Source organism: Aulonocara sp. 'chitande type north' Nkhata Bay, linkage group LG7 (genome assembly GCF_057382095.1).
Source record: "Aulonocara sp. 'chitande type north' Nkhata Bay isolate Kocher_YH1m ecotype deep benthic linkage group LG7, A_spYH_male_GT1.1, whole genome shotgun sequence".
Classification (NCBI taxonomy): Eukaryota; Metazoa; Chordata; class Actinopteri; order Cichliformes; family Cichlidae; genus Aulonocara; species Aulonocara sp. 'chitande type north' Nkhata Bay.
Genome location: NC_141350.1, coordinates 51216069 through 51241225, shown reverse-complemented (window position 1 = coordinate 51241225; position 25157 = coordinate 51216069). Strand labels below are relative to the sequence as shown.

Genomic DNA, 25157 nt, shown 5'->3' with positions numbered 1-25157 from the left:
GGTTACAGTTACAGTGTTAATCATACTCTGTATTTTCCATGTTCACCAAAGTGCAGCTGTGGACTGCTGAGTTCCCTGTGCACAGACATGCCGCACACTTCTTGTTCTTGTGTTTAATTCTTTAGCGAATACTCTAAATCAGCGGTCCCCAACCCCCGGGCCTCGGACTGGTACCGGTCCGTGAGTTGTTTGGTACCGGGCCGCGAGAGATGAGGCTCAGGTGTGAAATGTATAGTTTTCAGGGTTTTTATCGTTTTTCAGCGTTATTTTGTTATCGTTTTTAACTCGGTTTTCCTGGGTCTTTTCACGTGTGTTATGAATAAATCTTCTGTTTTTCGGTACCGGTACTGGTTTTATTTTGTAGTATTTATCCGCGACACCTTAAAGGCCGGTCCGGGAAAATATTGCCGGGCATAAACCGGTCCGTGGCGCAAAAAAGGTTGGAGACCGCTGCTCTAAATCACAGCACGTCACAAAGAGTCAACTAAGTGTGGCCTCGCCGGCGCACTTGTACCAAGCAAACGAGACGAGCAGAATCATAGTTAAAAAATCGCGATGCCCTTGAGACTTGTCACTGTGATAGGTTTATTACTTAACTCTGTTTTTGCTCTCAAATGTATTCAGTGCTTTCTCAGAAAGTACTGGCAGAACTTCAGCGCCCATTTCTATTTTGATGTTTGCTGGTAAAGTTTGTACAGTTGCCAGTCCATCTGATTCTGTTTTTTTGTATTTTACTGGCAGCTGTACTCACACTGACAGTCTAAAGTGACAGCAATGAATTAAACTGCTTAAAAAAAACCTTGCCGGGTAACAAAAGTCCCAACTGAGTCAAAAACACTTAATTCATCAGTTTGTCAGGTGATAGAAAATAAATCAGCAGCTATTTTGATAATCTTCTCAGAACATTATTTCAAATTTTTTGGGTGCAAGAAGTCATAGGTGAGGTTTTTCTTTTAATCACATATAATATTAAACTAAATATATTTGGCTTGTGGGGCAACTTAAAAAGGTCGATCTGTACTCCTGGAAATTTTATTAGCCCTTTGTCACACATTGTACAATATTTAGTACTACCACTTTATAGGACATCTGAGCATTAATATGATTATAATAGCCAGTAGTATAATAGTATATGAAATAGAGAAGTAACTGACAGTAGAACACATGAGATATGAGTAATAAATACTCATATGATTTTTTTTTTACATTTTATTTATTTGACTCATGATTTTTTTTCCACATTTAAACATATCAATGAACAGTGATCGTAGTAGTATTTTTAATATGTTGGTAACAATGGGATAATCTGCCAGCACATCAGTGTAATAGCTGGACTAACTAACTAATCCCTTTTTAAAAATTTTGTGATTACTCTCAGTATAACTGTGTATGTTGGAACAGGGTAAAGGTCCTTTACCATAATAATAACATGAAATGAAATAGAAACTGGTAGCGTTTAGCAGCCCGCAGTCATCAGAACTTTTACTGAACTTTACAAGGGTCTTCAGGTAGCAAACACACAAATCACAACAACAAACATAACATTTTTTACTGTATTGTCTTGAAACAAGGGAGCCCTGTATGGAACATAATGCCTGAAGGTATTTCAGTATTAATTACCGGTGATATAGTGTTAGAGCACACCTAGATAAAATACAGATCACCTCAGTTTGGTCTATTAAGGACCCCCGTACACCACACCTGATATCTGCACAAAACCGCTGCCAGGCAATTTAAAAAAATGAACAAATAAAGAAAAAAGCAGTGGGACTGTACTGCTATTTAAATGAATTCCAGTACAGAGTGATGCATCACTGATAGTAATCTGATATGCAGCAGTAGTCTGTAGCCAGTAGTCTGACATGGATCACTGGTGCATATCAAACTACTGGTGAGACCTAGGTGAATGTTAGTATGGCATCTATGTCGATTTATTTTATTGTTACTAATATTTTCATTGGGAATTTGAACATAATTTACAATTTTAATGTTATTTAGAAGTTATTTGGAGTGTGTGGATCTTCACTTCATGACATCATTCGTGTTAGTAATGGCCCTCTATATTAGACTGCTAGTAGCCCATGACGTTTGTAAAATGAACATACAGTACCCCCTTTTAATTTAAATAATGCACTCATTAAATTATTTAATCAAAAGTATGTTACCATATTTTTAATATCTTTCAAAACATATTGTAAAGATATTACTACGCTGCGATCATTACACAAATTATTATTGCCAATATTAATATGTAACTATAGTAACAGTGGAATCAGCTGATTAGTTTAATCATAAATTAATTAAAATCAAAAACAATGACTGAATTCAGTTTAATTCAATGTTATTTGCAACAACATTTGTTTACAATACTAGAAAGGAAAACCCAACGACAAGACAACTCCCTATGAGCAAGCACTTTGTGACAGTGGGAAGGAAAAACTCCCTTTAACAGGAAGAAACGTCAGACTCAGGGAAGAGCAGCCATGTGCCACAGCCGAAGTCAAACTGGGAGCTGGTTCCATAAAACACAGCTAAAGAACCACAAGCAAGCCTGCAGTCCGAGAGTGGCGTACTCTATTTGAGTGATATGGTACTATGAGATCTGCATAGTGTAATTTTATCAGCTTATTTATTTGTGAGTCAAAGTATATGTTAATGTTGTTCTTCCCTTCTCAAACCCCCCCCCCCCCCCCCCCCCCAACTAAGTCTGGACTTTAAAGAGAAAACAAATCAGAGTACACTGAAGGTGCCACAACTGTTGATAATCCATTTATCCACTTGCTTTCTGACACCGTCATTTCTGAGCAAATTATTGTTTGCAATTAGTGCCGGTGAAATTCAAGCATCTGAGCGTAGGTGCTTCTGTGGTTGTGTGTGTGTGTGCGCACCTTTGGGCAATTGACCTCAGCAGAGGACAGGGCCCAGGTGGGCTGATCCAGAGGCTGAAGTTCTGCCAAAAAAAGGAAATGAGGATCTTAAGGACACTCGGCAGCTACGACTTTAAATTACAGCCTTTTCCAGATGAGCGACTGGACTCCAATCTAGTTTGTTCCACTGGAGTGAACACCTATCCGTCTGCATCAAATATTCAAAGAATGGCCTCTGTATTCTGACGAGATGACTACTTCAATCTTCCTTTTGCATCCTTTTTTTTTTTTTTTTGGGGTGGGGGGGACTTTCAAAAATATGAATTATGATGACTAAAACTTAAAACGGAAAGAAATCGAGACAGTTGATCTGCACCATGAGTCTTACACAGAGTCGCGCAGATTACCTCAGTTTCTCTCCGATCACTGGAGGAGTTGACAGGATGTGCCACAGAGAATCCATCCACCAACAAGGCCTTGTTTACTGCCTGCTTCCTGAAGGACACGAGCTGTCCACTTAGCAAAGACTGAAATTGAACATCTCTTTTTCATGGAGAGAACGGTGCGTGCGCGAGAGCGAACGTGTTTCAAATGAGACGAGTGTGTGCGTGCGCGTTTGTGTGTGTGTTTCTGCTTCGTGTGACGCATTTGCCTGCGAGCGTCGATGACAGACAACAGATCAGAGAAGCTGAGGCGCGGTGACTAATGCCGGCACTGAGTGACTGACAGCGCCGAACATATCACTACTTCTCATCTCCTGTATCTTCAGTGATAAATCTCATCTGTCTCATCTTGAAAATGTAAGCGGGCTGAGTCCAAAACCTAGAAGCTGGAGATTAAACACAATGCTGAGGAAGAGCGAGCGGTTTCTAGGTATGCTGCTGTGCATTTTCAGGCTCACGGGCTTCATGCCATCAGAAATGGCCTTCTTTCTGTCACTTAGCTGGAGAGCACAAAAACCTGCGTGTGTGTTTGTGTGGGTCTGTGTTTCGAGTTGTGAAATATCACTTGCTTTCTCATCTTAACAAAATTCTCTGTTAATTAACTCGCGTTCAGGAAGCCTCAGAGTCTCACAGGCTGAAACTTTTTCTCGGACGCTTCATCTCCTTGACCTCCTTTTCTGACTCCTTCCACACAGGACAACCCAGGAAGACTCGGAGTACATCTAGCCTTGCACTCTTTCCGCATGAATGATGTTGACACTCTTGACTTTTCAAGTGCAGTGTTCCTGTAGCTCTCTCTGTCTCTCTTTCGGATGACAGCTTGCACTGGGATTTTTCCCGATCCCTGTCTCCAGTCCCCCCGCACACAAATAATACATGGGCACAATCATATGTTAATGTGCAAGATGTCTGCCTTCGCTGCAAAGTCATCAAAGTGGGAGAATCAGCTCTGAGCTGAAGGAAGTTAAGATGGGACAGCTGGATCCATCACAACAGTCTATTTGCTTGGAGTGGGAGAGACAGGGGAGACGAAATTAGAGAAGGTGAGCGGAGGAGGAGAGTGGGAAGGGCAAGAGAAAGCAGGGTAATAAGAGTGTCTAGGAACAGGGGAAAAATAAAGAATGCAAATGAATTCCGGTCTATACAAGAAACCATACATTTAATTAGCTGCTATGATATCTAAGGATATTTTGCCTTAAAGGTAGTCTTGGTTTCTTTGATGCTTATGTGATCCCTTGCATGTTTGTTCTTCTCTCTCACACATGCATCGACACGAGTGACATAATGCATATTTCTGCCAATAATTTTACACAACTCTGCTGACCTACATGAGGCCATAATGCACCAGTTAGGCAGCAGTGTGCCAGCTAAAGCAGAAAGTAGACGACTGCCTACTAATGAACATGAACAAACACACTTTTTTTTAGACTTCTCTTGTGTTTGGTGCGAATACAGGCTATAAACAAAATTGGTGTTATGTTAAGTGAAGTTCACTGACTGCTGCAGGATGTTAACACACCGTGAGCAGAAAATGTATTGCCCAACAAACCATGGGCTGTGTGACACTGTTTTGAGTTAAGAAAATGCTTGATGAACTAGCTGTGACTTCTTCTGCACCACCTGAAGTGCACGATGCACTAGCTTTCCAAATTAGCGTGCTTTGATTCCTGCAAATTGGTGCTTTACAGTTTGAATTGTTAGTGACAAACTCATCCAATTTATATACATTAAGCTCTGCAGTATAAAATAATTACAGCAGACTTTAAGCTTTTGATTCATATGTGTCCACTTATTTGTCCAGACTTTCCCTTTTATAAATATATCTCCAAAGTTCCAAATAACACAACCTAACTACATCCTGGCCATGAAAACAGGAAATGAAAATCTATTTAGTTGGATTTAAACGTATTTTGTAGAATTGCGGTTATTAAATATCAGCTAATGTCATATCATGGGAGCGATCTACATACACTCCATTAACCTACACTACCATGAGGCGATACCTGGACCCTACAGAGGTTGCACATGTTGTCCAACACCTCCGGGATGGCATGTGTGCCATTGCCAGCTGTGTCTCCCAGCACAGAGAATGGAGGAGATTCTGGAGAGCTGGACAGGACCGTAGAAGGTCATTAACCCATCAGCAAGACCACTGTCTGCGCTTTTGTGTAAGGATAAACAGGATGAGCACTGCCAGAGCTACAAAGTGACCAGCAGGGAATGTCTCTGACCAAACAATCAAAGGCAGACTTCATGATGTTGTCCTCAGCACCGTGGAGCTGGTGGAATACGAGTATTGGCAGGGTCTGGAGAAGACCAACAGTCTTCTCATTAGGACCATGTCCTGACGTTGTCAGACATGCATACGAGCACGTGGGGGCTGTAAAAACTATAACATTTCGTAAAATGGACTAACCTGCCGCATCAGTGGGTTGCTAATTTTCATTTCCATCAAACGACGTGGCATCCTTTGGTTCCTAACACATTACCCAGTCCATATCAGTGTCGATATCCAACATGTTTCTTTTCCCATTGAGATCTGATGTGCCTTTAATTTTTTTGAGCAGGGTATTTTCAGGTTACCCTGAAACAATTTTCAGACATATTGCAGATTGGTGGTTATTATAGGGCATATAATTATTATATCTCTCTATGTGCATCTGTGTCCAGCCCTGTCTGCCTTTGTCTTTGTCCATTCTCCCCGCAGCGTGTCTGTCTGAAGTCATGTCGGCCATGTGTATTTAATGATATGAAGACTGCCTGTTTTAGACAGCAGAGACGCAGCAATTAGGGGAATAAATAAGACGAAAGATAAACAAACATCAAGGGGGAGTCATGTGGTGGCAGAGCCTGAGAAAGCAGCTGGAAGCAGCAGTTAATGGGGCTTTATCTGTCTCTTTACTGTAGTTGAAGCATATTCCTCTATTCCTCTCTAGGGACACTGCTATCACTCCCTCTCTCCTATTTTCCGTTTTGCACTCTTCTCCCACTGTATCTGTTGCTACCCCCCCTCCAAAAAAAAAAAAAAAAAATCCATCTCCTCCACCCTTTCCTTTGGCTCTTGATCTCTGTTTTCTCATTTTATCCTCCATCTCTTTCCCCCTTCTGTCAGTTTACGTATGTTCCCCTTTTAGCCAGTCGCATCAGTGTTCACCGAAGAGTGCATTGACTAAATTGGGTTGCGGACATGTGTTTGAGAGGAGTGGGTTGAGGAGAAAATAGAGGGGATTTAGACCATGTGGGGGGCTGAGCAGTCAGTACAGCAGGGAGTAGGGCAGTTGTGTCAAAGCCCTGACAGTCTGCCTGCCTCTCCGACTACAGCGGTGAGAGTTGGAGGAGGAGTAGAGGGAGGGTCTGCATTGACGTGCTCTAACCTGTGATGACAGACCGCATTGATGCGGCTCTGACCCAGCAGGAGGACTCCCTCCTTCTCCACTCTCTGTTCGATCAACCGTCACTGAGAAGGCCCACTCGACACTTGCAACTATTCCCTCTCTGGAAACCGGAAAACTCACAACTGGCTAAACAACCTGCGTAGTAATAGTAGAGAGAGAGGCTAATAGGCATTGTGTGTCAGGGCCTGTTTGCCAGAGACAGAAAGCCTTAACATGACTGCTTTATGAATCTGTTTATTTCTATACCACACAGGAATGAGGTAGATGGATATACATAATGTGTGGCTGTATTAAGTATTATAATAAATTACATTTGTATTATGATTGTGGTTTTAGCTAAATTGTAGAAAGAAAAGCACATTTCAGTAACCTCAAGCAAGTGTTTTATGTGCTGTGCCCATAAAACAGTGTAATTATACTACGTGGTACACTTATGCTACTGTTCAAACTGTGTTTGTATTGCAGTGTTGGATATTTTGGCATCCAACAAATGAAACACATTTTCAGTGAACTGATAGTTTGCAGCTCGCCAGATTTCCTCATTATGTTGATTAAAAAGTGTAATCCTGATATTACATAAACACAATTTCTGTGACAGGGCTGATAAAAGAGGCAGAGAAGTGCACTATAATCATAACGAATGCAATAGTCCAGCAGTTTGTCTACAATGCCAGATTTTGTACAGATTCGATTTAGTTTCTGTGGTTTTGAGCTCGTAGTTTGGTCCAGAAACTTTTTGTAATTTATATTTTGTCAATTGTGTCTAAATATTTGACCTTCTCTGTGCAGAATGATGCATATTTGATGGGTTTGAGTCTACAAATTGTTTTTTCTGTGCCCCTTGAATCAGAATTCAAAACATGTTCTGAATATATTTTTTTTTGTTAGATCACAAATAGTTTGGAAGACCGATTGGATTGAGTATAAAAACGGAAGAGTGAAGGGCATCTTCAGTCTAACTTGTACCTTCAAATTTTAACTGGCTAATTCAACTTTCTATGCAAGAACCTTATCAAATGTAAATTCGTAGCACATCACACATTTTTTAGTTCTCTAAACAGTTCTTATCATGATCACATGCATAAAAGTGTGCTTTTTCTAAACTGTTTGCATTCACACGGGCAGATAAGGGCAGTATTTTCACTTTTTTTCTGTGTTACAGTTTGTTTCCTTTAAGTTATTCAGTGGTTCAGGTATTCATTTCCTGTTACATTTTCAAGCCTTCTGTCCCTTGTATCTTGTCTCCAGTGTTACTTCCTGTTGGTTGTTTTCTTGATTGTACTCAGCTGTGTTTATCTCTAAATACCAATGACTTTGTGGAAAACCGTATTTGCATACACGTCATATACGTCCTTCCTCTGGCTAGACGATGACAGCTGCAGGAAAGTCCTACGGCACAGTGCATCCCAAGCATACGAGAAAGCAACCGAGTATGAAGTGGGAGTTCCATGAAGCGTAGATCATTGATCAACAGCACGCCTTATTGGCTTCTGCTGAAGTCTTTATCACCACGTCCCCTCCCACTTCCTCCCCTGCCTCGGCTTGTAAATTCAGAGCAGCTAATTGGACATGACTCCGTTTATGTTCCAGCTTCATAAATTTCTTTCTCTGAAGGGAGAGGATCGATTTTCCTCGAGTGCAACCTTCCGTAGCAGCACGAGCTTCTTCAAACGTTCCCTCTCCTCTCTACCACACCTTATCTTTTTTTCCCTCCCGCTCAGCTATCCATCCATCCACTCACGTGTACTCCCACTTTCACTCCAGACTAAACAGGTAATCTATAACTGACCACCCCTGCTATTGGATGGTGAGCAGGAATTACAGTTTGCCTCTTTTCACAACCACAGCAGTTCTTTCACATGTTTTCTCTCAGTCCCTCCCACTCTTTCACATTAATAGCAGAGCTGATGATATCTTTTTAAACAAATCATTCCTCCCAAGCACTTTATCGGTCATTATCTAATGTAAACTGTTGACAGCAGAAAAAACACAGATGCTTTAGATATATTTTCGGAATCAATCCTTCCTTCCCTGCCTTCCATTTTTTTAGTTTGAACTTTTTGCTTTGTTCTTGGGTTTTTTTTGTAGAAAGGTTTTTAAAAAGAACATCTACTCGAACAAGGGGAAGGCCTCGGGAACTATGTGTTTATGGGCTACCATTCGTTGTAACACACACACACACACACACACACACACACGCACACACACGCACACACACACACACACACACACACACACACACACACACACACACACCACTTTCTAAATATGTTCACTGTTGAGGGGTCACTGCATGTTTTCGGCACTGGGAAAAAACTGAAGTGAACAGTCCGGCAAAAATTCAAATTCAAAGGAATGACCTTGGTTGTCTTTGCAATCCACACCCTGTGTGAATTTGTACACTGTGTGTTTGTGTGTGTTTCTGCAGTGGAGTGTTTTGGGACGTGTGACCTCCTTGGTGCGTTTGTGGGGTGATTCATTATTTTAGCACAGTTTGCTCTAAATTTTAAAAAACCTGCTCTCTGAAGTATGTACTATATGCACAGCATCAAACATCTAAATAAGGGAGCCTTAGCACATCCTGTTCTCCAGTCGGGACCTGCCAGGAGTGACAGAGATATACATTGGAACAATTCAGGTTCCAATGTTTACCATTTTAGCTGGCCTTTCACTCCGCAGAGGTAATTAATATGCTGCTTTTTATTTCCTTTGCTGTTTCCTGTGATACTTTATGTGGTCACAATTTGTAAATGACTTTCTTACTCAGTTAAACACTGAATATATAACTTGCTTTAAGAGTTGGTTCCAGGAGGAGATTGTCTGGTTTCTTAAAATTTGTGGTCTGTAAGAAAATCATTTACGCTGCCAATGTTCAGTTCCCCTCTTTAACATGCAGTTTGCTTTAATGGGCATGTAAGCAATACTCATTATACTGTACATCTATAAACTGTACAGGCTCTTAGTTGTTACCCTGGCAACCCCCTGTAATCGTTTCGGGTTTTTGATTTTGCGTATTAGAAAAAAAAAGTGTTAGTAAAGCCATGAATATAGCAGACCCTAGACTACATCCATAGCTCCAAAACAGGAGCAGGGTCCCCATGGAGCCTCTACAAGTGGGATGTAGATATCCAGGGGAAGGATATGGAGTAAAGAGCAAGTGAGGAAACAAATTAAATTTGCTGATGCTGGTGTGCTGGTTTTTCTTCTTCTTCTTCATCTTTTCAAAATTTCATTTAAATTAAACTTTGGCCCTTTTTTTATTAACAAATGAAGAAAATTGTGTGGTGAAGGGAAAAGAAGATAAAATAATAATTGGTTTTGGTTTTTCTTGCTATATTCATGATCATTTCTGGCATTTTTGACACCTTCATGTTTTGCCTGCCTCTGCCCTAAATACATCAGTCATTCACCAGGCATCAAATACTGCCACTTTGTCAAATCTGCCAGCGTCTTGCAGATGTTTTCATAGGCACTGGTATCATGACACACCTTGAAACCTTATAATGGCAACACCGAGATAAATCTATCTCCTAACACATCTGACATCAGATTTAAATGCACTGGTATACGTGAGCTTCCTTTCAGTCATGTAGGGTTAATGTTGTGGACAGAAATGTCTTAACTCAAGCAACAGTCTTTTCCTAAACCTCACAAAGCACCCGAACAAGAGAAAACAAAAGCAGAATCAGAAGTGAACCAAAGTTTTAAAATGCAAAGCTCCCAACAGGAACTGCAGTGTCATGGCTGATGAAGTTGTCACTCCACTGCCACCCCTTACACTGCTTAATTGAATTCAGTTCAGTTCAATTTCTACAACACCAAATCACAAGAGGAGTTGCCTTAAGGCCTTTTATATAATAATAGAGAGGAAACCTCAACAATCAACCAAGGACTTGCTGACGGCGGAAAGGAAAAACTCCCTTTTAACAGAAAGAAACCTCCAGACTCATAGAGAGGCAGACACCTGCCGTGACCAGTTGGGCCAGTGGGTGACGGCACTGATGAAAAGGAAAACCTTGTGTTTTTTAGTGCAGCGCCATGGGACGTGTGACCGAACAGTAAAGCCAGACACACTGAGATGAGAACCATCAACCAACCGTGCTGACTGATCAACCCCTTTAGACAATGAATCAAAATGATAACATTAAAAAAAGCTTAAAATATGTGACATCATTAAAAGTCATTAATAGCATTTGTATTTGAAGCTGCTGAGTAGAATCTTAGATTTTTTGATTCTGCATCAAAAACAATTAGAAAACCTCTCATGCAGCCAGAAACTGTCATTCATTCTTTATGCGCTTTAGTTACAGTTAAACTAATCTCTGTGTTTAGTATAGAGACAGAAATGAGAAAGCCCCACATCGACGTTTTTGCTTGGGCGATCGTGGCTCAAGAGTTGGGAGTTCGCCTTGTAATCAGAAGCTTGCCAGTTCGAGCCCCGGCTTGGACAGTCTCGGTCGTTGTGTCCTTGGGCAAGACACTTCACCCGTTGCCTACTGGTGGTGGTCAGAGGGCCCGGTGGCGCCAGTGTTCGGCAGCCTCGCCTCTGTCAGTGCACCCCAGGGTGGCTGTGGCTACAATGTAGCTTGCCATCACCAGTGTGTGAATGGGTGGGTGACTGGTTGTGTAAAGAGCTTTGGGGTCCTTAGGGACTAGTAAAGCGCTATACAAATACAGACCATTTACTTTCTTTTTTGTTTTGTTTTCTTTGTTTGGTCGTCTCTACATGATTCTGATGAAAAGTTATTGCACTATAAATAACATATGCTGAATGTTATCACCCATGAATAGATGCACCCTCAAAAGTCAGTGACCACTGTGATGGGTGACCCTTATTAATTCGTACACACAAGACATATTTTACTGGCATTTGGCACTTGGCAGGTGGTAATTTAAGAGCCTGCATGCCAGCATTGTAATATTCATGATGCATGATGCAGCATGAATGATGCAGGCTGGCTGACACTGTCGTACTGAGGCAGACATGTCACTGCATCTTAAGCCCTCTTTCACTAAAGAGAGAGTCCAGCCTTTTGCTCCAGCCGGCCCCCGGTTGTCTTGAGCTCACCGTGTGACTGTGCTGGATATTAGAGTGCAGCCTCCCTGCAGAGTCCTTACTGCTGCTGAATGTGTTTTAATGAACACTACAGCAAAGACTAACACCTGGGGAGAGAGGAAATTGGGTGTGAGTTGTAGGGAGGGAGTCGTTATACATCCTCCTTTATTTAAGATATAAACAAGGAAGATGGCCTAATAGATGAAGGGAGGCAGCTGGGTGTGTGTACGTTCGTGGGGAGGCAGGGGGGTGAAAAAGTGATGAAGAAATAGAAACTCCGGGACAATATGCAAGGTTCTTCCTGTTGTGTGGTCCCCCGCAGAGTCCTGAAACCCCCAAGGGCGATATAGATCTTTGCAGGATCTTTAAGTTGTTTTTTAGGCTTTTTAAGCTGTTGCGTATATCACAAAACTCATATGTGGATCTCTTCTCTCTGATGGCATATACCCGCTGTATGAACTTGAAATTTGAACCATGAATGCACTTACAAATCTGTTTTCAGAAATTAGCATTGTGCAAACACATTTGCAAACCTACACCCGCAGGCTTTCACCCGTGTTTAGCCACTCATCTAATTACTTTACTATACATGCTTTCTTTTTGTTAGGTGCATGTCCTTTCATTTAAGCAGAAAAAAAAACTAGTTTGTAAAAAGTCTCCCAAAAGTCACTAAAACTTGAACATGTGCATTCACACCAGACGCAAACATACACGCGCGAATGCAAACAGTTTTTGTATTACAGCGCAATTTGTGTTTCTGTGCGTGCGTGTGTGTGTGCGTATGTGTTAAAGTCTAATTCCGGAGAGACCGTAGAGGGGAGAATGCCTGGGGAAGAGGAGCTGAGCTGGGATCATCCAGAGGACAAGGGTTAATATAATTATCCTGCTAAAACCTTGAGACTGAAAGAACATCATTAGTCATAGCAAGAGGAGAGCTACCCAAGCCGCAGGCCAGAGGAGATGAGGAGAGAGGAACAGAGGAGGAGAAAGGGGAAATAGGAAAGCAGAGCTTCAAAACCCCACCAGTGCAGTTAGCAAGACAATTAGCACAAAGAGTAAAACTTGGGGGTCCTTGTTAAAAAAAGAAGAAGAAAGGACAGTGTTTAATAGCACTCTAAGCAGTGGCTGAAACTGTGTCGCTTATTCAGTAATTGTTATATTCTGCTTAATAATCTCTCTATAAATGAATTACTGGAGGAAAAAAATGAATTGAATGAAATTACAGTCATATTTAAACTATATACATAATGATGCTCTTTTGAGGCAAATTCTCAGCATAATTTTGCAATAAATGGAATGAACTCTGCTTTAAGGAGGTTTAACATGAAGCCGTTTTTATCGAAGGGCACAGTATTTTCTATTCATAAGCATAATAAAGACCTCAAAGATTCACTTGGAGCAGGTGAATTCACTGATCAGTCCTCCTCTTGTCACTTCAGGTGAAATATGTGAGGATGGTGGGCATAACTTGTGTGGTGGGGGTGACTTTGTATGAAATATTGAAAGGGATGGGGAGCAGCGTACAAACTACAGGGGAGCCCGCGTGGGTTGTGTTAATAAGACCCAAGCACCTCTGAAAACATGATTTGTTAAAGTTCAGGGAGAAGGAGTCACGTTTGCTGTTACGACTCTTTCAACAAACAACGACTCTTTGACCGACCTTGCAACTCTCCGTGAGTTTGTAGCGCTGAAAGATGCACAGGTGACTTGTTCCTATTATTAATGCAAAAAAAAGAAAAAGAAAAGAAACCCCACCCTAAACCCTACTGGCGAAGTTAAGGTTTTGCTAGCCCACTGTATGTAGCCAAATGACAGAAACTGGGTTGTTTATGAACACATAACATAACAGAATGATATATATGGGTGGCGATAATCACCAGAAAACTTTCAATTCAATTTGATATATACAGGCCCAAATCCAAATAGTAGTCTCTAAAGGTGTTTATATTGTAAAGATGCTACAATAATGCAGAGAAAACCCCAACAACCAGACAATTCCCTGTCAGGAAGAATTTGGCAACAGTGGGGAGGAAAAACTCTCTTTTAACAGGAAATAACTTCTAGCAAAACCAGGCTTAGGGAGGGCAGTCATCTGCCACGACCGGTTGGATGTGAGTGGAGGGGGACGGATTATAAGACTCTGTGGAAGAGAGCCAGAAATGAATGCATACACTTCCTACAATCATTATAATAAGATTCTTATTAATAGAGATAATGATTAGAAATAAACCATATCAAGTGCTTTATGAATGCTGTACATTTTTCTAGCCACGCAAAAAAGTGGCATGATTTTTTTTAATGCTTGAAAAATAAGCATGGCTGTCAATTACAACAATTGTCTAATCTATTACTTTAATCTTTTAAAATTTAATCTGTTAAATGTTGCTTTTAAACTTAAGCTGTTATTTACTAGGGGTGCAACGATACACAAAATTCACGGTTCGGTTCGGTTCGATACTTTGGTGTCACGGTTCGATATTTTTTCAATACAAAAAAAATGTTCATGCCTTTTTAATTTGTCATTTATTAAAATTATAAAAATATATTTTAACTCAAAAGTACAGTTTTTAAATTTAATGTTGCTGAAATAACAAAGTAATAAAAAAATTAATCTATCTGATCGAGAAATCACTCGTCTTTGGAAAAGAGAGTTTATTACAGAGAAATGGCTCTTTCCAAAATAAAAGCTATACTTTACGCTTCTTCTGGGCTATATTCTCAGCAGCATATTAAACATATCAGGTCCCCATAAGGAGAATCATGTGCTAACGGCTGTCTAAATGACTCGGGTAAAGTTTGTAGCATGCTTGTTGTTTTTGTCTGCCTCCACTTGTCTTTGCACTAGGGTGATGTCGGCGTAAATGTGCAGTCATATTCGTTGTGTTCCCACTAGTGCTGTCAGCGTTAATCTGAAATGACGTTAACGCCACAACACGGCAAATCTCTGTTAACGAGCTACCGCGAAAGATTCCTTAACTGAGTATGGGAAGACTCCTTGGTACTGTTGCGTCAGGAAGAGAATTTGGTGTAAAACTCTTGGCCAAATCGAGAGAGTAGCTGAAAGAAGCTTGTGTTTATTTGTTACTTTTAGTACAAATTGCATTAATTAACCCTAATACACTATGCAGCATATATAACTTTGTTAATATTCTCTCATTTATTTTTGGAGACTTAATATCAGATTGCTGGTTAGCTGAGAAACACAAAAGTACACAGCCAACTAAACTGACGTTATGATTAATAATTTAGCTTTTTCATAATGTGATAAATGAAAAAAAGGTGTTAATTCTTTATTCTTCGTGTATTTAGCAGCTAATTAAAACTTACAAGGAATATAGGAGAAACTGGTCAGTAAACTGAGCTATTTACTAAACTGTACTCCTTCACTACCATAGCAGGAAGTTGCAGCAAGTTCTTGACCTTGAAAAGCACAGTTGACAGAACAATATCTTGTTATAGAGTTTTTGGCTGGGCTACATCAGCAGATAAAGATGAGTCTTCAGCAGATGACAAAAAAGTCAGAAAAGTGCTGAGAATTATTGAGAAGGCGAAAACTTGCAGACTGCAGTACAGCTGAAAGGTCCGGAGGTAGCGGTTTAGAGCCATTTCAGGTCTATTTCTATACAATGGATTTCCCCAAACCCTGCACTAGACAACCTGTCCAGCATGTGTGTCCCCTCCTTTCAGCCTGTAACAACTGAGACCGGCTCCATCCTCCCCTGGAGACCCTGAACTGAATAAGCAATTAAGAAAATGAATGGATGTTCTCACTTAATCACTTAATGTGATCAACAGTATTGGCCTGACGGTTGTGGAAGGTGTTAATTATCATTAATAGCTGTAACAACTCAATATTTTTCTTATTCTCTAGTCTCTTTTTTTCTGCTGCCTTGTTTTGCTGGTTTGAAAACTTTGAGACTCCACGGCACATGATGGGACGATGCGGCTGTAAGAGCGAAAGTCTCCGACATCAAACGGCGGCTGATCACAGTGTGAGCCGTTGTGTTCCTCGCAGACAAACACACATTGTCTCTCACGTTGAGGCGCCAGTTGACGAGTTGTTTACCTGTCTACATGTTAGTAATGACAGACGCCTTCCAGGAGCGAAGATGCTGTGTGCTTTTGAGCACGCCTGTAATAATGCGATGCTAATTAATGTGGCCGACTGAGAACAAGCCATCTTTCCAAGGACACCCTCCCTCTACCTCATGTTCTCCCACTTACAATTCCCAGCATGCTTTTCAGCTTTAAAGCACGCTTGCGGTATCAAGAGATTCCCCCCTCACCAGATGCTGGGTAGGGCGTGATGCTGGCGCATGGTGGGGAGTATTCTTTATTGTATTTGTGAATTTAAAAGGATGGTTATGGGATGAGTTGGCGAGCGCGGGCGAGGGCGTTTAAGAAGAAAAGAGAAATCAATCGAAGAGGGCGGGGATTAAAGAAAAAAAATTAATCTGTGAAACAAAAAAAGACGTGGAATAAAGGGAAAACAGGCAAAATCGCTGACTATAACTTTCTTCCCTTTGGAGGGGAAATAAACTGTGATTATCAAATCAGTTACAACCATTGTGTCATAAATCATCGCATATGAGGGGAGCAATGACACATTCCTCATTCCGGTCCCTCAGCTTTCTGCATGCCTTTCTTTTCTGGGGGAGTGCTCATGAATGATTTAAAAAGTGATCCGTTTCGGAGCCTCGGCTGCCTCGGAGGGAGATAACTCGGAGGGGAGGAGTCTGGGCGAAGGAAGGGTGGGCCACGCATGAAGGTTCCCCGAACATACGAGCCACCACCTTTATGTTCTCCTCATCGCACATCAAGCACAGACTGTGTATTTCATTCATGAAGGGTGGTGAAAGGTGGCAGTATTCAAGCACAAAGCAGTTTTCCTCATCACACAGAATAAATGCGGAAGTTTTCAACTGTAGTTGGGAAATGCGGCGAGTATGTGGCGAGACTGTGACACTATGCGAGACTATGATGTGCACCGCGGCGGTGGCTGTGTGTGAACTGGAGAATAATATTTACAGAGCATCGCACCTCGCATCATTCATCACAGAATCACACACCCCAGCTAGTCCCATGAAACTAGGAGTTAATCCATCATCTGCCTCCCTCTTTTCTCCCTCTCCCCTCTCCCCCACCTGATCCAGGCTTATACCTCCCATCCTCTCACCTTCACTCTTGCAAAGGACACGAAAGGAAACTTTGGTGTGATTCAAAAATAGGGTGACAGTCTCCAAAGTCAAAGTCACCCTTGGAAGATAATCAAGACATGAAAAAGACCGGAGGCTCCAAAAAAGAGAGAGCAGAGCAGAGGCATCTGCTCTCCGGTGAGGGAAACGGACACACGCCGAGGCCTCCGAGATCTCCCGCTACCTGCCCCGTCATCCTCATTCATGTTTCTACTACAACGATAGAGCTTTGTAACAATTGGATTAAGCACTGAGAGCCTTTCGGGGTCTAATTAGTCCTTCCTGTAGGATGGAGTGCAACTGCAGGGTTACTTAATCAGGGTTACTTAAGGATCGTGACTTCCAGGTTTTAATGAGTTACAACTTCTTAGCATTGTAATTCACGTCACTGTCAGAGCTGCTAAAAAAAGCAACAATAAAGGATTAAATTAAAACAACTTTTCTTTGAAGCAGTCCTCCATAAAATGGAATTTTATTTAAAAAAACAACAACATAAAAACAACATTTAAACTTTAGATCAATAAAAGGAGCTGCAGTCTGTTGTATTCAAAGGTACCAAAGAGAAATTAAAGTGGGGCATTAAAGTGACAGATTAACTGATTTTAAGGTTTAATGGATGGAGAAGTGCTCTTTATTGTTAATTAATTTTTTTGTTCATTCTGCAACCCCTCAGATATTATACAATCCTCCGAGGAAAGGGAGCCCAGATAGGAGCCTCTGCTCCAGACAGCGTGGACTCGTTCACAATGCGTGTTGCCCATGTCGTGTTTCGTTTTGGGTTTTGCGGTGTTATTTAATTAGATTCGATTAAAACGTCTTCATAAAGAATCTAAAGATTTGGCACCAGAAATGTCCCCCCTTCACGTCACTGACTGATGGCATTAACACACTAGCTGCCTGTGGATATCCCATCAGTACAATGGAAATCTGTCAGTGCAAAGTGTAAACACACACACACTGATTTTGAATGTTGGACTCTGGTAGAATCAGCACGTTTCCTCGTAGGTGATGAATAGCGTAGCGTACCTAACGAGGCGCAATAAAATAATTTACATTAAAAAACTAACGTTCCTAAAAAAAAGTCTTTAAATTTCCTCTATTTTTTTTCTCAAAGTTGAAACACATCTCATTATAGATAATATTCACGACTACAGCATTTTACTTAACAGAAGTAAAGCCATTTGTTGGAGAATTACAAAGGACTTCTGCTGCAACGGCTGTTTTGATAAAACCACAAAAGAAGAAGATGTACGAGTACATGAAAGAATTCACACAAAACTCCTTTTACTGCTCTTTCCCTCTGCAACATGTTAACAAACACCAGGAAAGTTTTCTGTGCCAGCTTGTTCCAGTCTGTGAGGAGATGGAGAGCTTAAACCTCTCAGCACATTAGCTGTCAGCATGGGGCCGGCACTGAGACAAACACAAACACACGACGGATAAATGAGTCGAGCAGACATGAAACGGCATGACCGTGTAAAAACACTCTGAATATCATTAGCATTCATGTGCCTTGTTTCCTGCCTGGTCAGCTCTTAACTCATTTTCACTATTGGAGAATAATTAGTTGTTGGTAAAAGATGGGCCTTTCAGACAAGACTGGGCCTACCAGCTGTAATTAGTGTTTAAAGCCCAGAGAACGTTCTTTGTGTTCCTCTGCCTGCAGATGTATTTTCAGTGGTATTGATATTAATACTCTTTACATATTTTAGCTGCCCAAGGGCCTCCTTATTTGAGATAAAAGGCTGTTAACATATTGCTAATTATTAAACAATTAGTAGTTGACAGTATTTGACAAAATGATGTTTCAAACTTTGTTTGGCCTTTGTCTAGTTGATTACTCTTTTGTGTTAAAATGAATATAATAAATAATAATGAACACGCAGTCTCTGCAATCGCCACCAGGGGGCAACTTCTCTGGTTGCAGAAACAAGTTTGTCTATGAGGAAATTACACCTCTACTCCCTTGATTTATTAGTTCAATAAACATTTCCCAGATTACTTTTTGGTCCCAACTGCAAGTTTATTGCAATTCTTTTTTTTTTTTTTTTAATAATATGATGTTTATTTGTAAATAATGACCAGTAACACAGGGTAAGCATTAACACATAGCTGCCTTGTGGCTGTGGACTCACTAAACTGTATAAGTGTGGAGCTTCCCTTTGTTTCCCAGGTGGATTTACCTCTCACTGAGACCCACTATCTGACTAGGTGATGTCATGGTGGCTAAGGTCATCTTTTGGATACAGTCTATGACTGTGACACGTCTCCCCTCACCATTTGTTCTGTAGTTTGCAGAAGCCTATAGATTTTAAAAAAATACCGATTGAATAAAAATGATAGAGGTGTCAGTGATGGGTTTATTTTACAAACATTGATACAAATTATGTGCACACAAATATTTAAAATCTGAATTTATATCCCCAGCTGCATACCAGGATCATTAATGTTTTCTAGAAACATAATCAGTGCTGTAATGTACCTGCGCAAATCGCACCCATTACTCAGCTCACTGACAATGAGAAGTAAGAGACACTCAGACTACTTGGCTTCTCTTAAATGTCATCTTCTTCCATAAGCCAATCAAATCAAATTGAGAAGTTAGGCAGAAGCGAACTCGACGCTGCAGCGATTATGAGCGAGGGGAGAGAAACGCTGCAGACTCCTCATCCTGCTCCATCTCCTCCTCTCTGTCTTGGCCCCTAATCCACTTAGTTGCCTCTTTCCTGAGCTTAGAGCCTTTCCCTTATTCCATTATAAAGACCCACTGTACGACCTGCTGCTTATTTCATTAAAAAGGCCCTATCCATGACCCTATGTCTAATCCATAATGTAGACTACGGGCCAGGCACGGCCTGCTATAGTACACGCCACGTTCCAGCTGACAGATGGAACACCGGGAACAGGGATGGAGAGAAGGAGGCCCAATGAATGAGGGAGAATTTGAGAGCTCCGCTTATGAGTGAAGCTTCCCGGTGAATGTGATTTCAATGATGTAAATGATGATAGAGCTGAGGCTGTGCTACTCTGCCTTTGATGGTTGGAGATGGCTTTCACATGGCCCATCAATGATATGGAAATGGCCAGATCTGGGGTTTGAATATAGCCTGCAAAATGAACATACAGCCCAGGGCTTTTAAAACCCCAAACACCTTGGCTTAGAGTTTCAATTGTAGTCAGTACTTTTGCTCATTACAGTTAACCTTGGGAGAACTTTGCAACACAAAGTGAGTGACGCTGAATCCTATGATAATATTCTATCAACCCGATCCAATTTAACTTTCCCCACGCTGCCTCTGTTTGACCTTCTCTCCACTCTGCCCACTTCAAAACCCCCCGCCCCACCTCTGGCTGTCCTCTACCCCAAACGCCCTCTCGCCGCTCGCCCGAGATCCGGTTTGCTGAGTGTTTTCATCGCGTCCACAAATCTAAATTTACAACCTCACTCTCATCAAATCCAACTTGCCTGCATTTGCACTTAATGGCCTATCAGGTTACCTATTTATTGATAAAGCAGCAACATTTGCCCCCATCCTCCCCCAAGTACCTGACTTCCCGCATACCTGTGCCAGCTTTTTAGAGCCTGACCAGTCACTCTGACAATGCAGCGTCAGATAAAAGTGAAACGCTTTCCACAGAGGTAACATCTTACACCGTTTGATGGGAAAACAGCTTGCTCTGCTGTCTCTGTCCGCGGTCAGTTTGGGTTTTTAAAAAGAGTTAACCAATAATAATTACTTTTAACTGGGTTCAGTCAGAGAGCCACAGCTAGAGGCCCGGGGACATACAATACGGTCAGGAAGTGACTACAAGCCTCTCTCCATCGATAACACCAGCATATCTCATTACTGCTGCGACCTGTGGTATACTGCCACTCGGGCTTGATCATATAAAACCCATTTCAGCGCGCTGTCCCCGGCGGAGCTCCAGCAGAGTGGAATATTCATTATTCAAATTTTAAGCATTGGAAATCCTAATATGTTACTAAGGCCAGATGAGATGAGATGGAATGGCTTAGCCTTTTGTCCAGGGAACATTGACTAATCGTCTCGCTCCCCTAAAATCAATTTCCCAGCCGTAAGCATCAGACACTCCTGATTGTACTGTACTGTTGAGGACCCCCCACCACTATCACCTAATACTCCTCCTGGCTGCCCAGAATAACTTATTGATTACTGATTATGTTACGGGAGGTGTGGGTGGCCAGGGCGGAAGACGGACTGGCCTCAGTCATCTCCACAGAGCTAAATTTGGCTCCTCTGTCACCAGATCCAACACACGCTGACACTATCACCAGCTGCCACTGGCCAGGCTCTGAGGATGAGGAGAGAAGTTAAGAGACGTACACAAAGAGAAATTTCCCCCGAGCTAACAGTGTAAGTGTAGCTGTTTCAAGCAGAGTGGCACAGCGGGGATTTCATGTGTGATGATGAATTCTTAGATGCTGCGCGCTTGTAGGCCACTAAATAAAGCGTTTGCTCGAATATATCAAAGCCAGAAATGGTTGATTGTTACATTTTCGGAGTTTGGTTGCGGCTCTGGTTTGGCGAGGGACTGTTGCAGCCAGAGGTCGATCCCTTGCTCTCTCTGATGCTATGCTGAGCCTGAAAAGTGGCTGTGATCAATACCTGCAGGCCCTTTCACCACTGCCAGAGGGCTGTTTGTGTTTGTGTGCGTGTGCTGTGTCAGCATCCACTCAGGACTTTATCAGACATCCCACCCCCCACCCCCATACCTTGACTCAACACACACACGCACAAACACACAAACACGCACACACAAAGGCCCCATCGGTCAACGCCTCACTCAAACAGTAGCTCATTTTCACTTTCCCCATCTCACTCTCAACCCCTGTCTGCTTCTCTCTCTCTCTCTCTCTCTCTCTCTCACACACACACACACACACACACACACACACACACACACACACACACACACACACACACACACACACACATTATGCCTTCTTCTTCTGAGTCCATGCCATCCCAACAAGGATGTTAAATACCATTCAAATGTCAGCCTGCTGTATTGATTGGAATAATAATTCTGGAAGAATTCTGAAAGGCAGGAAAGATGGCTTGTTGATGCTAAGCAGCAGCATGACGGCCCGGGCATCATTCACTGTCACAAAGTTGCCATGTAAGGGTTCCCGGCTCCTCTGGCAGAATGTGGATGGCGGTTTACGTTCGACCACCGAGGCCACGTGTTTCTGTCATTAATCATTGTCTTCACAGGCCAGTGACAGCCAGACCAGGACTCAGGCTGAGAGAGAGTATGTGTGGAGGTGTGGGGATTGGTGGGGGGGTGTCATTTGAAATGCCCTCAGATCACAGTAGCTGTGTGTGAAAGTGTGTGGCTGAATGTCAGAACAGAGGGTACATTCACTGGCAGGTGAACATACCTTATCTGTCATGTCTGAGTGCAGGAAAAGTAATACTGAACTACAAGCATAAATATGATCAGTTCCATATTGGATCTGGTCTGCGAAGATTCACTAATCTCATATTAAACAGTGTACGCATGTAAAATTAACACTTTCACTTTTATAGCTGGTGCTGGATGTTGCATTCTGTGGCTGCAGTGCCAGTTAATTCTGTATCAGCTACCCAGAAAAACTGGTCTATCGGTCCAAGCGGCTTCTCTCCAAGCCGTTGACTGTACTCTGCCAAATAGTGTGAGTACAGAGAAACATCCCACTATATCGTCAACGACTGCAAGCGTACAGTGTTTTTTTTTTAAGTTAAACAGAGTGCTGACTGTTCTGCAGAGAAATGGTCTAGTTGATCGTTACTGTGATGCATACAGAAGGCTCCAGTTAAAATTTTCATACATAAGATCAATATTTTGAACTAATTAACCTCGCCGCTCTGAATCAAGACCTTCATTATTTTGGTCGAGTTGTGTGAATGTAATGTCAATGTGTCCGAACAATCAATGTCAAAAAATACGCCTCTCACTTAAAAAATTTAAAATTTCCACTGAAATTAATAAAAACAAAACATTTTCACTAACAACGAAACTCAAACACGGAAATCATTTTCAAAGCTAAAAAACTAAAACTAAACCGACGAACCTTTAACTTTCATACTTTGTGGCTGAATTGCTGGGGTTCCTAAACATGTTAACTTTGCAATAATACCACCCACTCTTGATTGTTGAACACCTAGAAAGAAATTTCACAAACTTATTTGCAGCAATGGTGGGATCCTATTACACTATGGCGCTTGAATTCACGGCGCTCTTTAGAACAACTCATTCTTTCACAAAGGCTTGTAAAGACAAAATGCATGGCTAAGTGCTTCATTTCGTACACCTATAGCAACTGGACTGAAAACATCCAAAGTTTACAGACAACATACAGCTTATAAAGCAACAATTAATTACTAAAAAAATCAAGCAAATACAATAACATTCCCAGCAAGAATCATTTCTAGCTTCTTGTACCAAAATAAAATTATGTAACATCATTCAACTTCATTGAATAAGTTTATATTTCTAGTTTTAGTTACTTAAAAAATACAAAGCTACATTCAAGAATTGATAAAAGATTCAGTGGCATTTGGATCCTTACCAAGTTATATGAAATGGAAAACTGTTACTGATGTAATTGAACTGTTGTGGTTTTGCTTTGGTATTTAATATTTCGATTGGAGACTATGTAAGTCATTGTTAAAATGGTTTTCAATTAAAACAAAGTTTAATATTATTTAAATTATGATATCAATATTTTGCAGCTTACCTTTAGTCATTGCTAGCTACTTCTAGCTACTTCTAGGAAGTAGCTAGAAGTAGCTAGCATACATAAAACATGTCTTCCCTGATGGGTTTGTTTGTTGCTGGCTGTTGAACACAGGATTTTGAACACATTTCTCATTAGCAGCTGGAGGTTGTCAGGTGTTTGCTGACTGGTCTAGGCCTTTAATGTGTTTTACAGAAATTTAGCAGCTGAGCATCTTTGAGATTTCTGCTCCTATCCTCAAACATTTATTTGTGCCCTTGACAAAACCCTTTAACCCTTGTTAAGCTATTCTTATTAAGAGTAATGTTTGATTTTAAAAAGGATGCTGGTATTTTATCAAGATATTATAACTGGATAAACCGAATAAAATGGCTCCCATTTTATAAATATATAAATCTGTCTGAGTTTTAATACTTTGCAAATGTTCCTCTTAGTGAACTTCAGTTTAACACATATGTTTTTAATAGTTTTATTTATTTATTTATTTATTTTTTTTGTCCTGTACGGAGTTCTTAATAGTTTCATGTTTTGTATTCTTCTCACCAAAGAATTTCTTATGTTCATAATCAGATTTACATTCAAAGGTGTGAATTTGTATCAAGATGTAGTCAAAAGTGGCTCTCACCTGGCAGGTACCTCGATGTTGGAGATGGCGTAGAAGTACTTGAGTAGGTTGTCTCTCTGGACATAGGTACCTCCGAGGGCAGGCCTGAGCAGCCTCAACCTAAGGTTGGTGAAGGTGAAGAAGTCCTTCAGTCCCTTCATACTTTCCATTCGGGCGTACAGGTTGTCCATGTTCTGTAGCCGAGGTCCAGCAAACACAGCAAATCGTGCCCGCACCTCAAACTTCACATTCTTTTCAGCCTTGGAGCCAACCCAGCGCGAGTACTGCTCAGTGCAGATGACCCGTGTGATGTTAGCAGGTGAGAGATCGCGCACTTGTTTGGGTGGCATGTTGAATGCATCCAGACAGTCGTCGGCATAGAACTGGTAGGGCTGCCAGGAGCGTCCGTGGTCCATGGACTTATCCAGAGCCATGATCGTAGGGCGGCCATATTCAAAGGAGATCTGGATATCGTCTGTGAGCTCCAGACTCTTGTTCCAGGACATGGTGACGTTGGCCAGCAGGGGCAGTGGGTGGTTTCGCCATGTTACTGTCTGCCAGTAGGTAAGTAGGCCGTTGCGCTCATTGTCCTGCATCAGCTGAGGAGGGTGGGCAAGGTCTGGATTTAAGGCATCGCACTCGTCACTACATAGGTATGGGTTCTCCTAAAAGAGAGATAAAGACAGACAGAAAGGATTTCATTCGGGGTTCGGGAATGACTCTAACAAGAGGAACAGTAATGAATACTTGATAATACAGTGCATATTCCCGAAAATTGCATTTTTATTAGATTACTGCAAATTCACATTGACACTGGGGCCCTTTGAGTCCCTTGGGCAGTTGTCTGCTTTTCTC

At 41.5% G+C, this 25157-nt stretch overlaps 1 protein-coding gene across 9 annotated transcripts in view; it reads right to left on the bottom strand.

Moving 5' to 3' along the window:
• Nucleotides 1-25157, bottom strand: part of ntng2b (netrin g2b) — a 73914-nt gene that overhangs the window by 32642 nt on the left and 16115 nt on the right. For all 9 annotated transcript variants that reach the window (XM_086301170.1, XM_086301176.1, XM_086301173.1 and 6 more), the window contains exon 3: nt 24324-24967. In XM_086301170.1, the coding sequence (XP_086157296.1) occupies nt 24324-24967 (644 nt within the window). The remainder of the gene's footprint in view (nt 1-24323; nt 24968-25157) is intronic.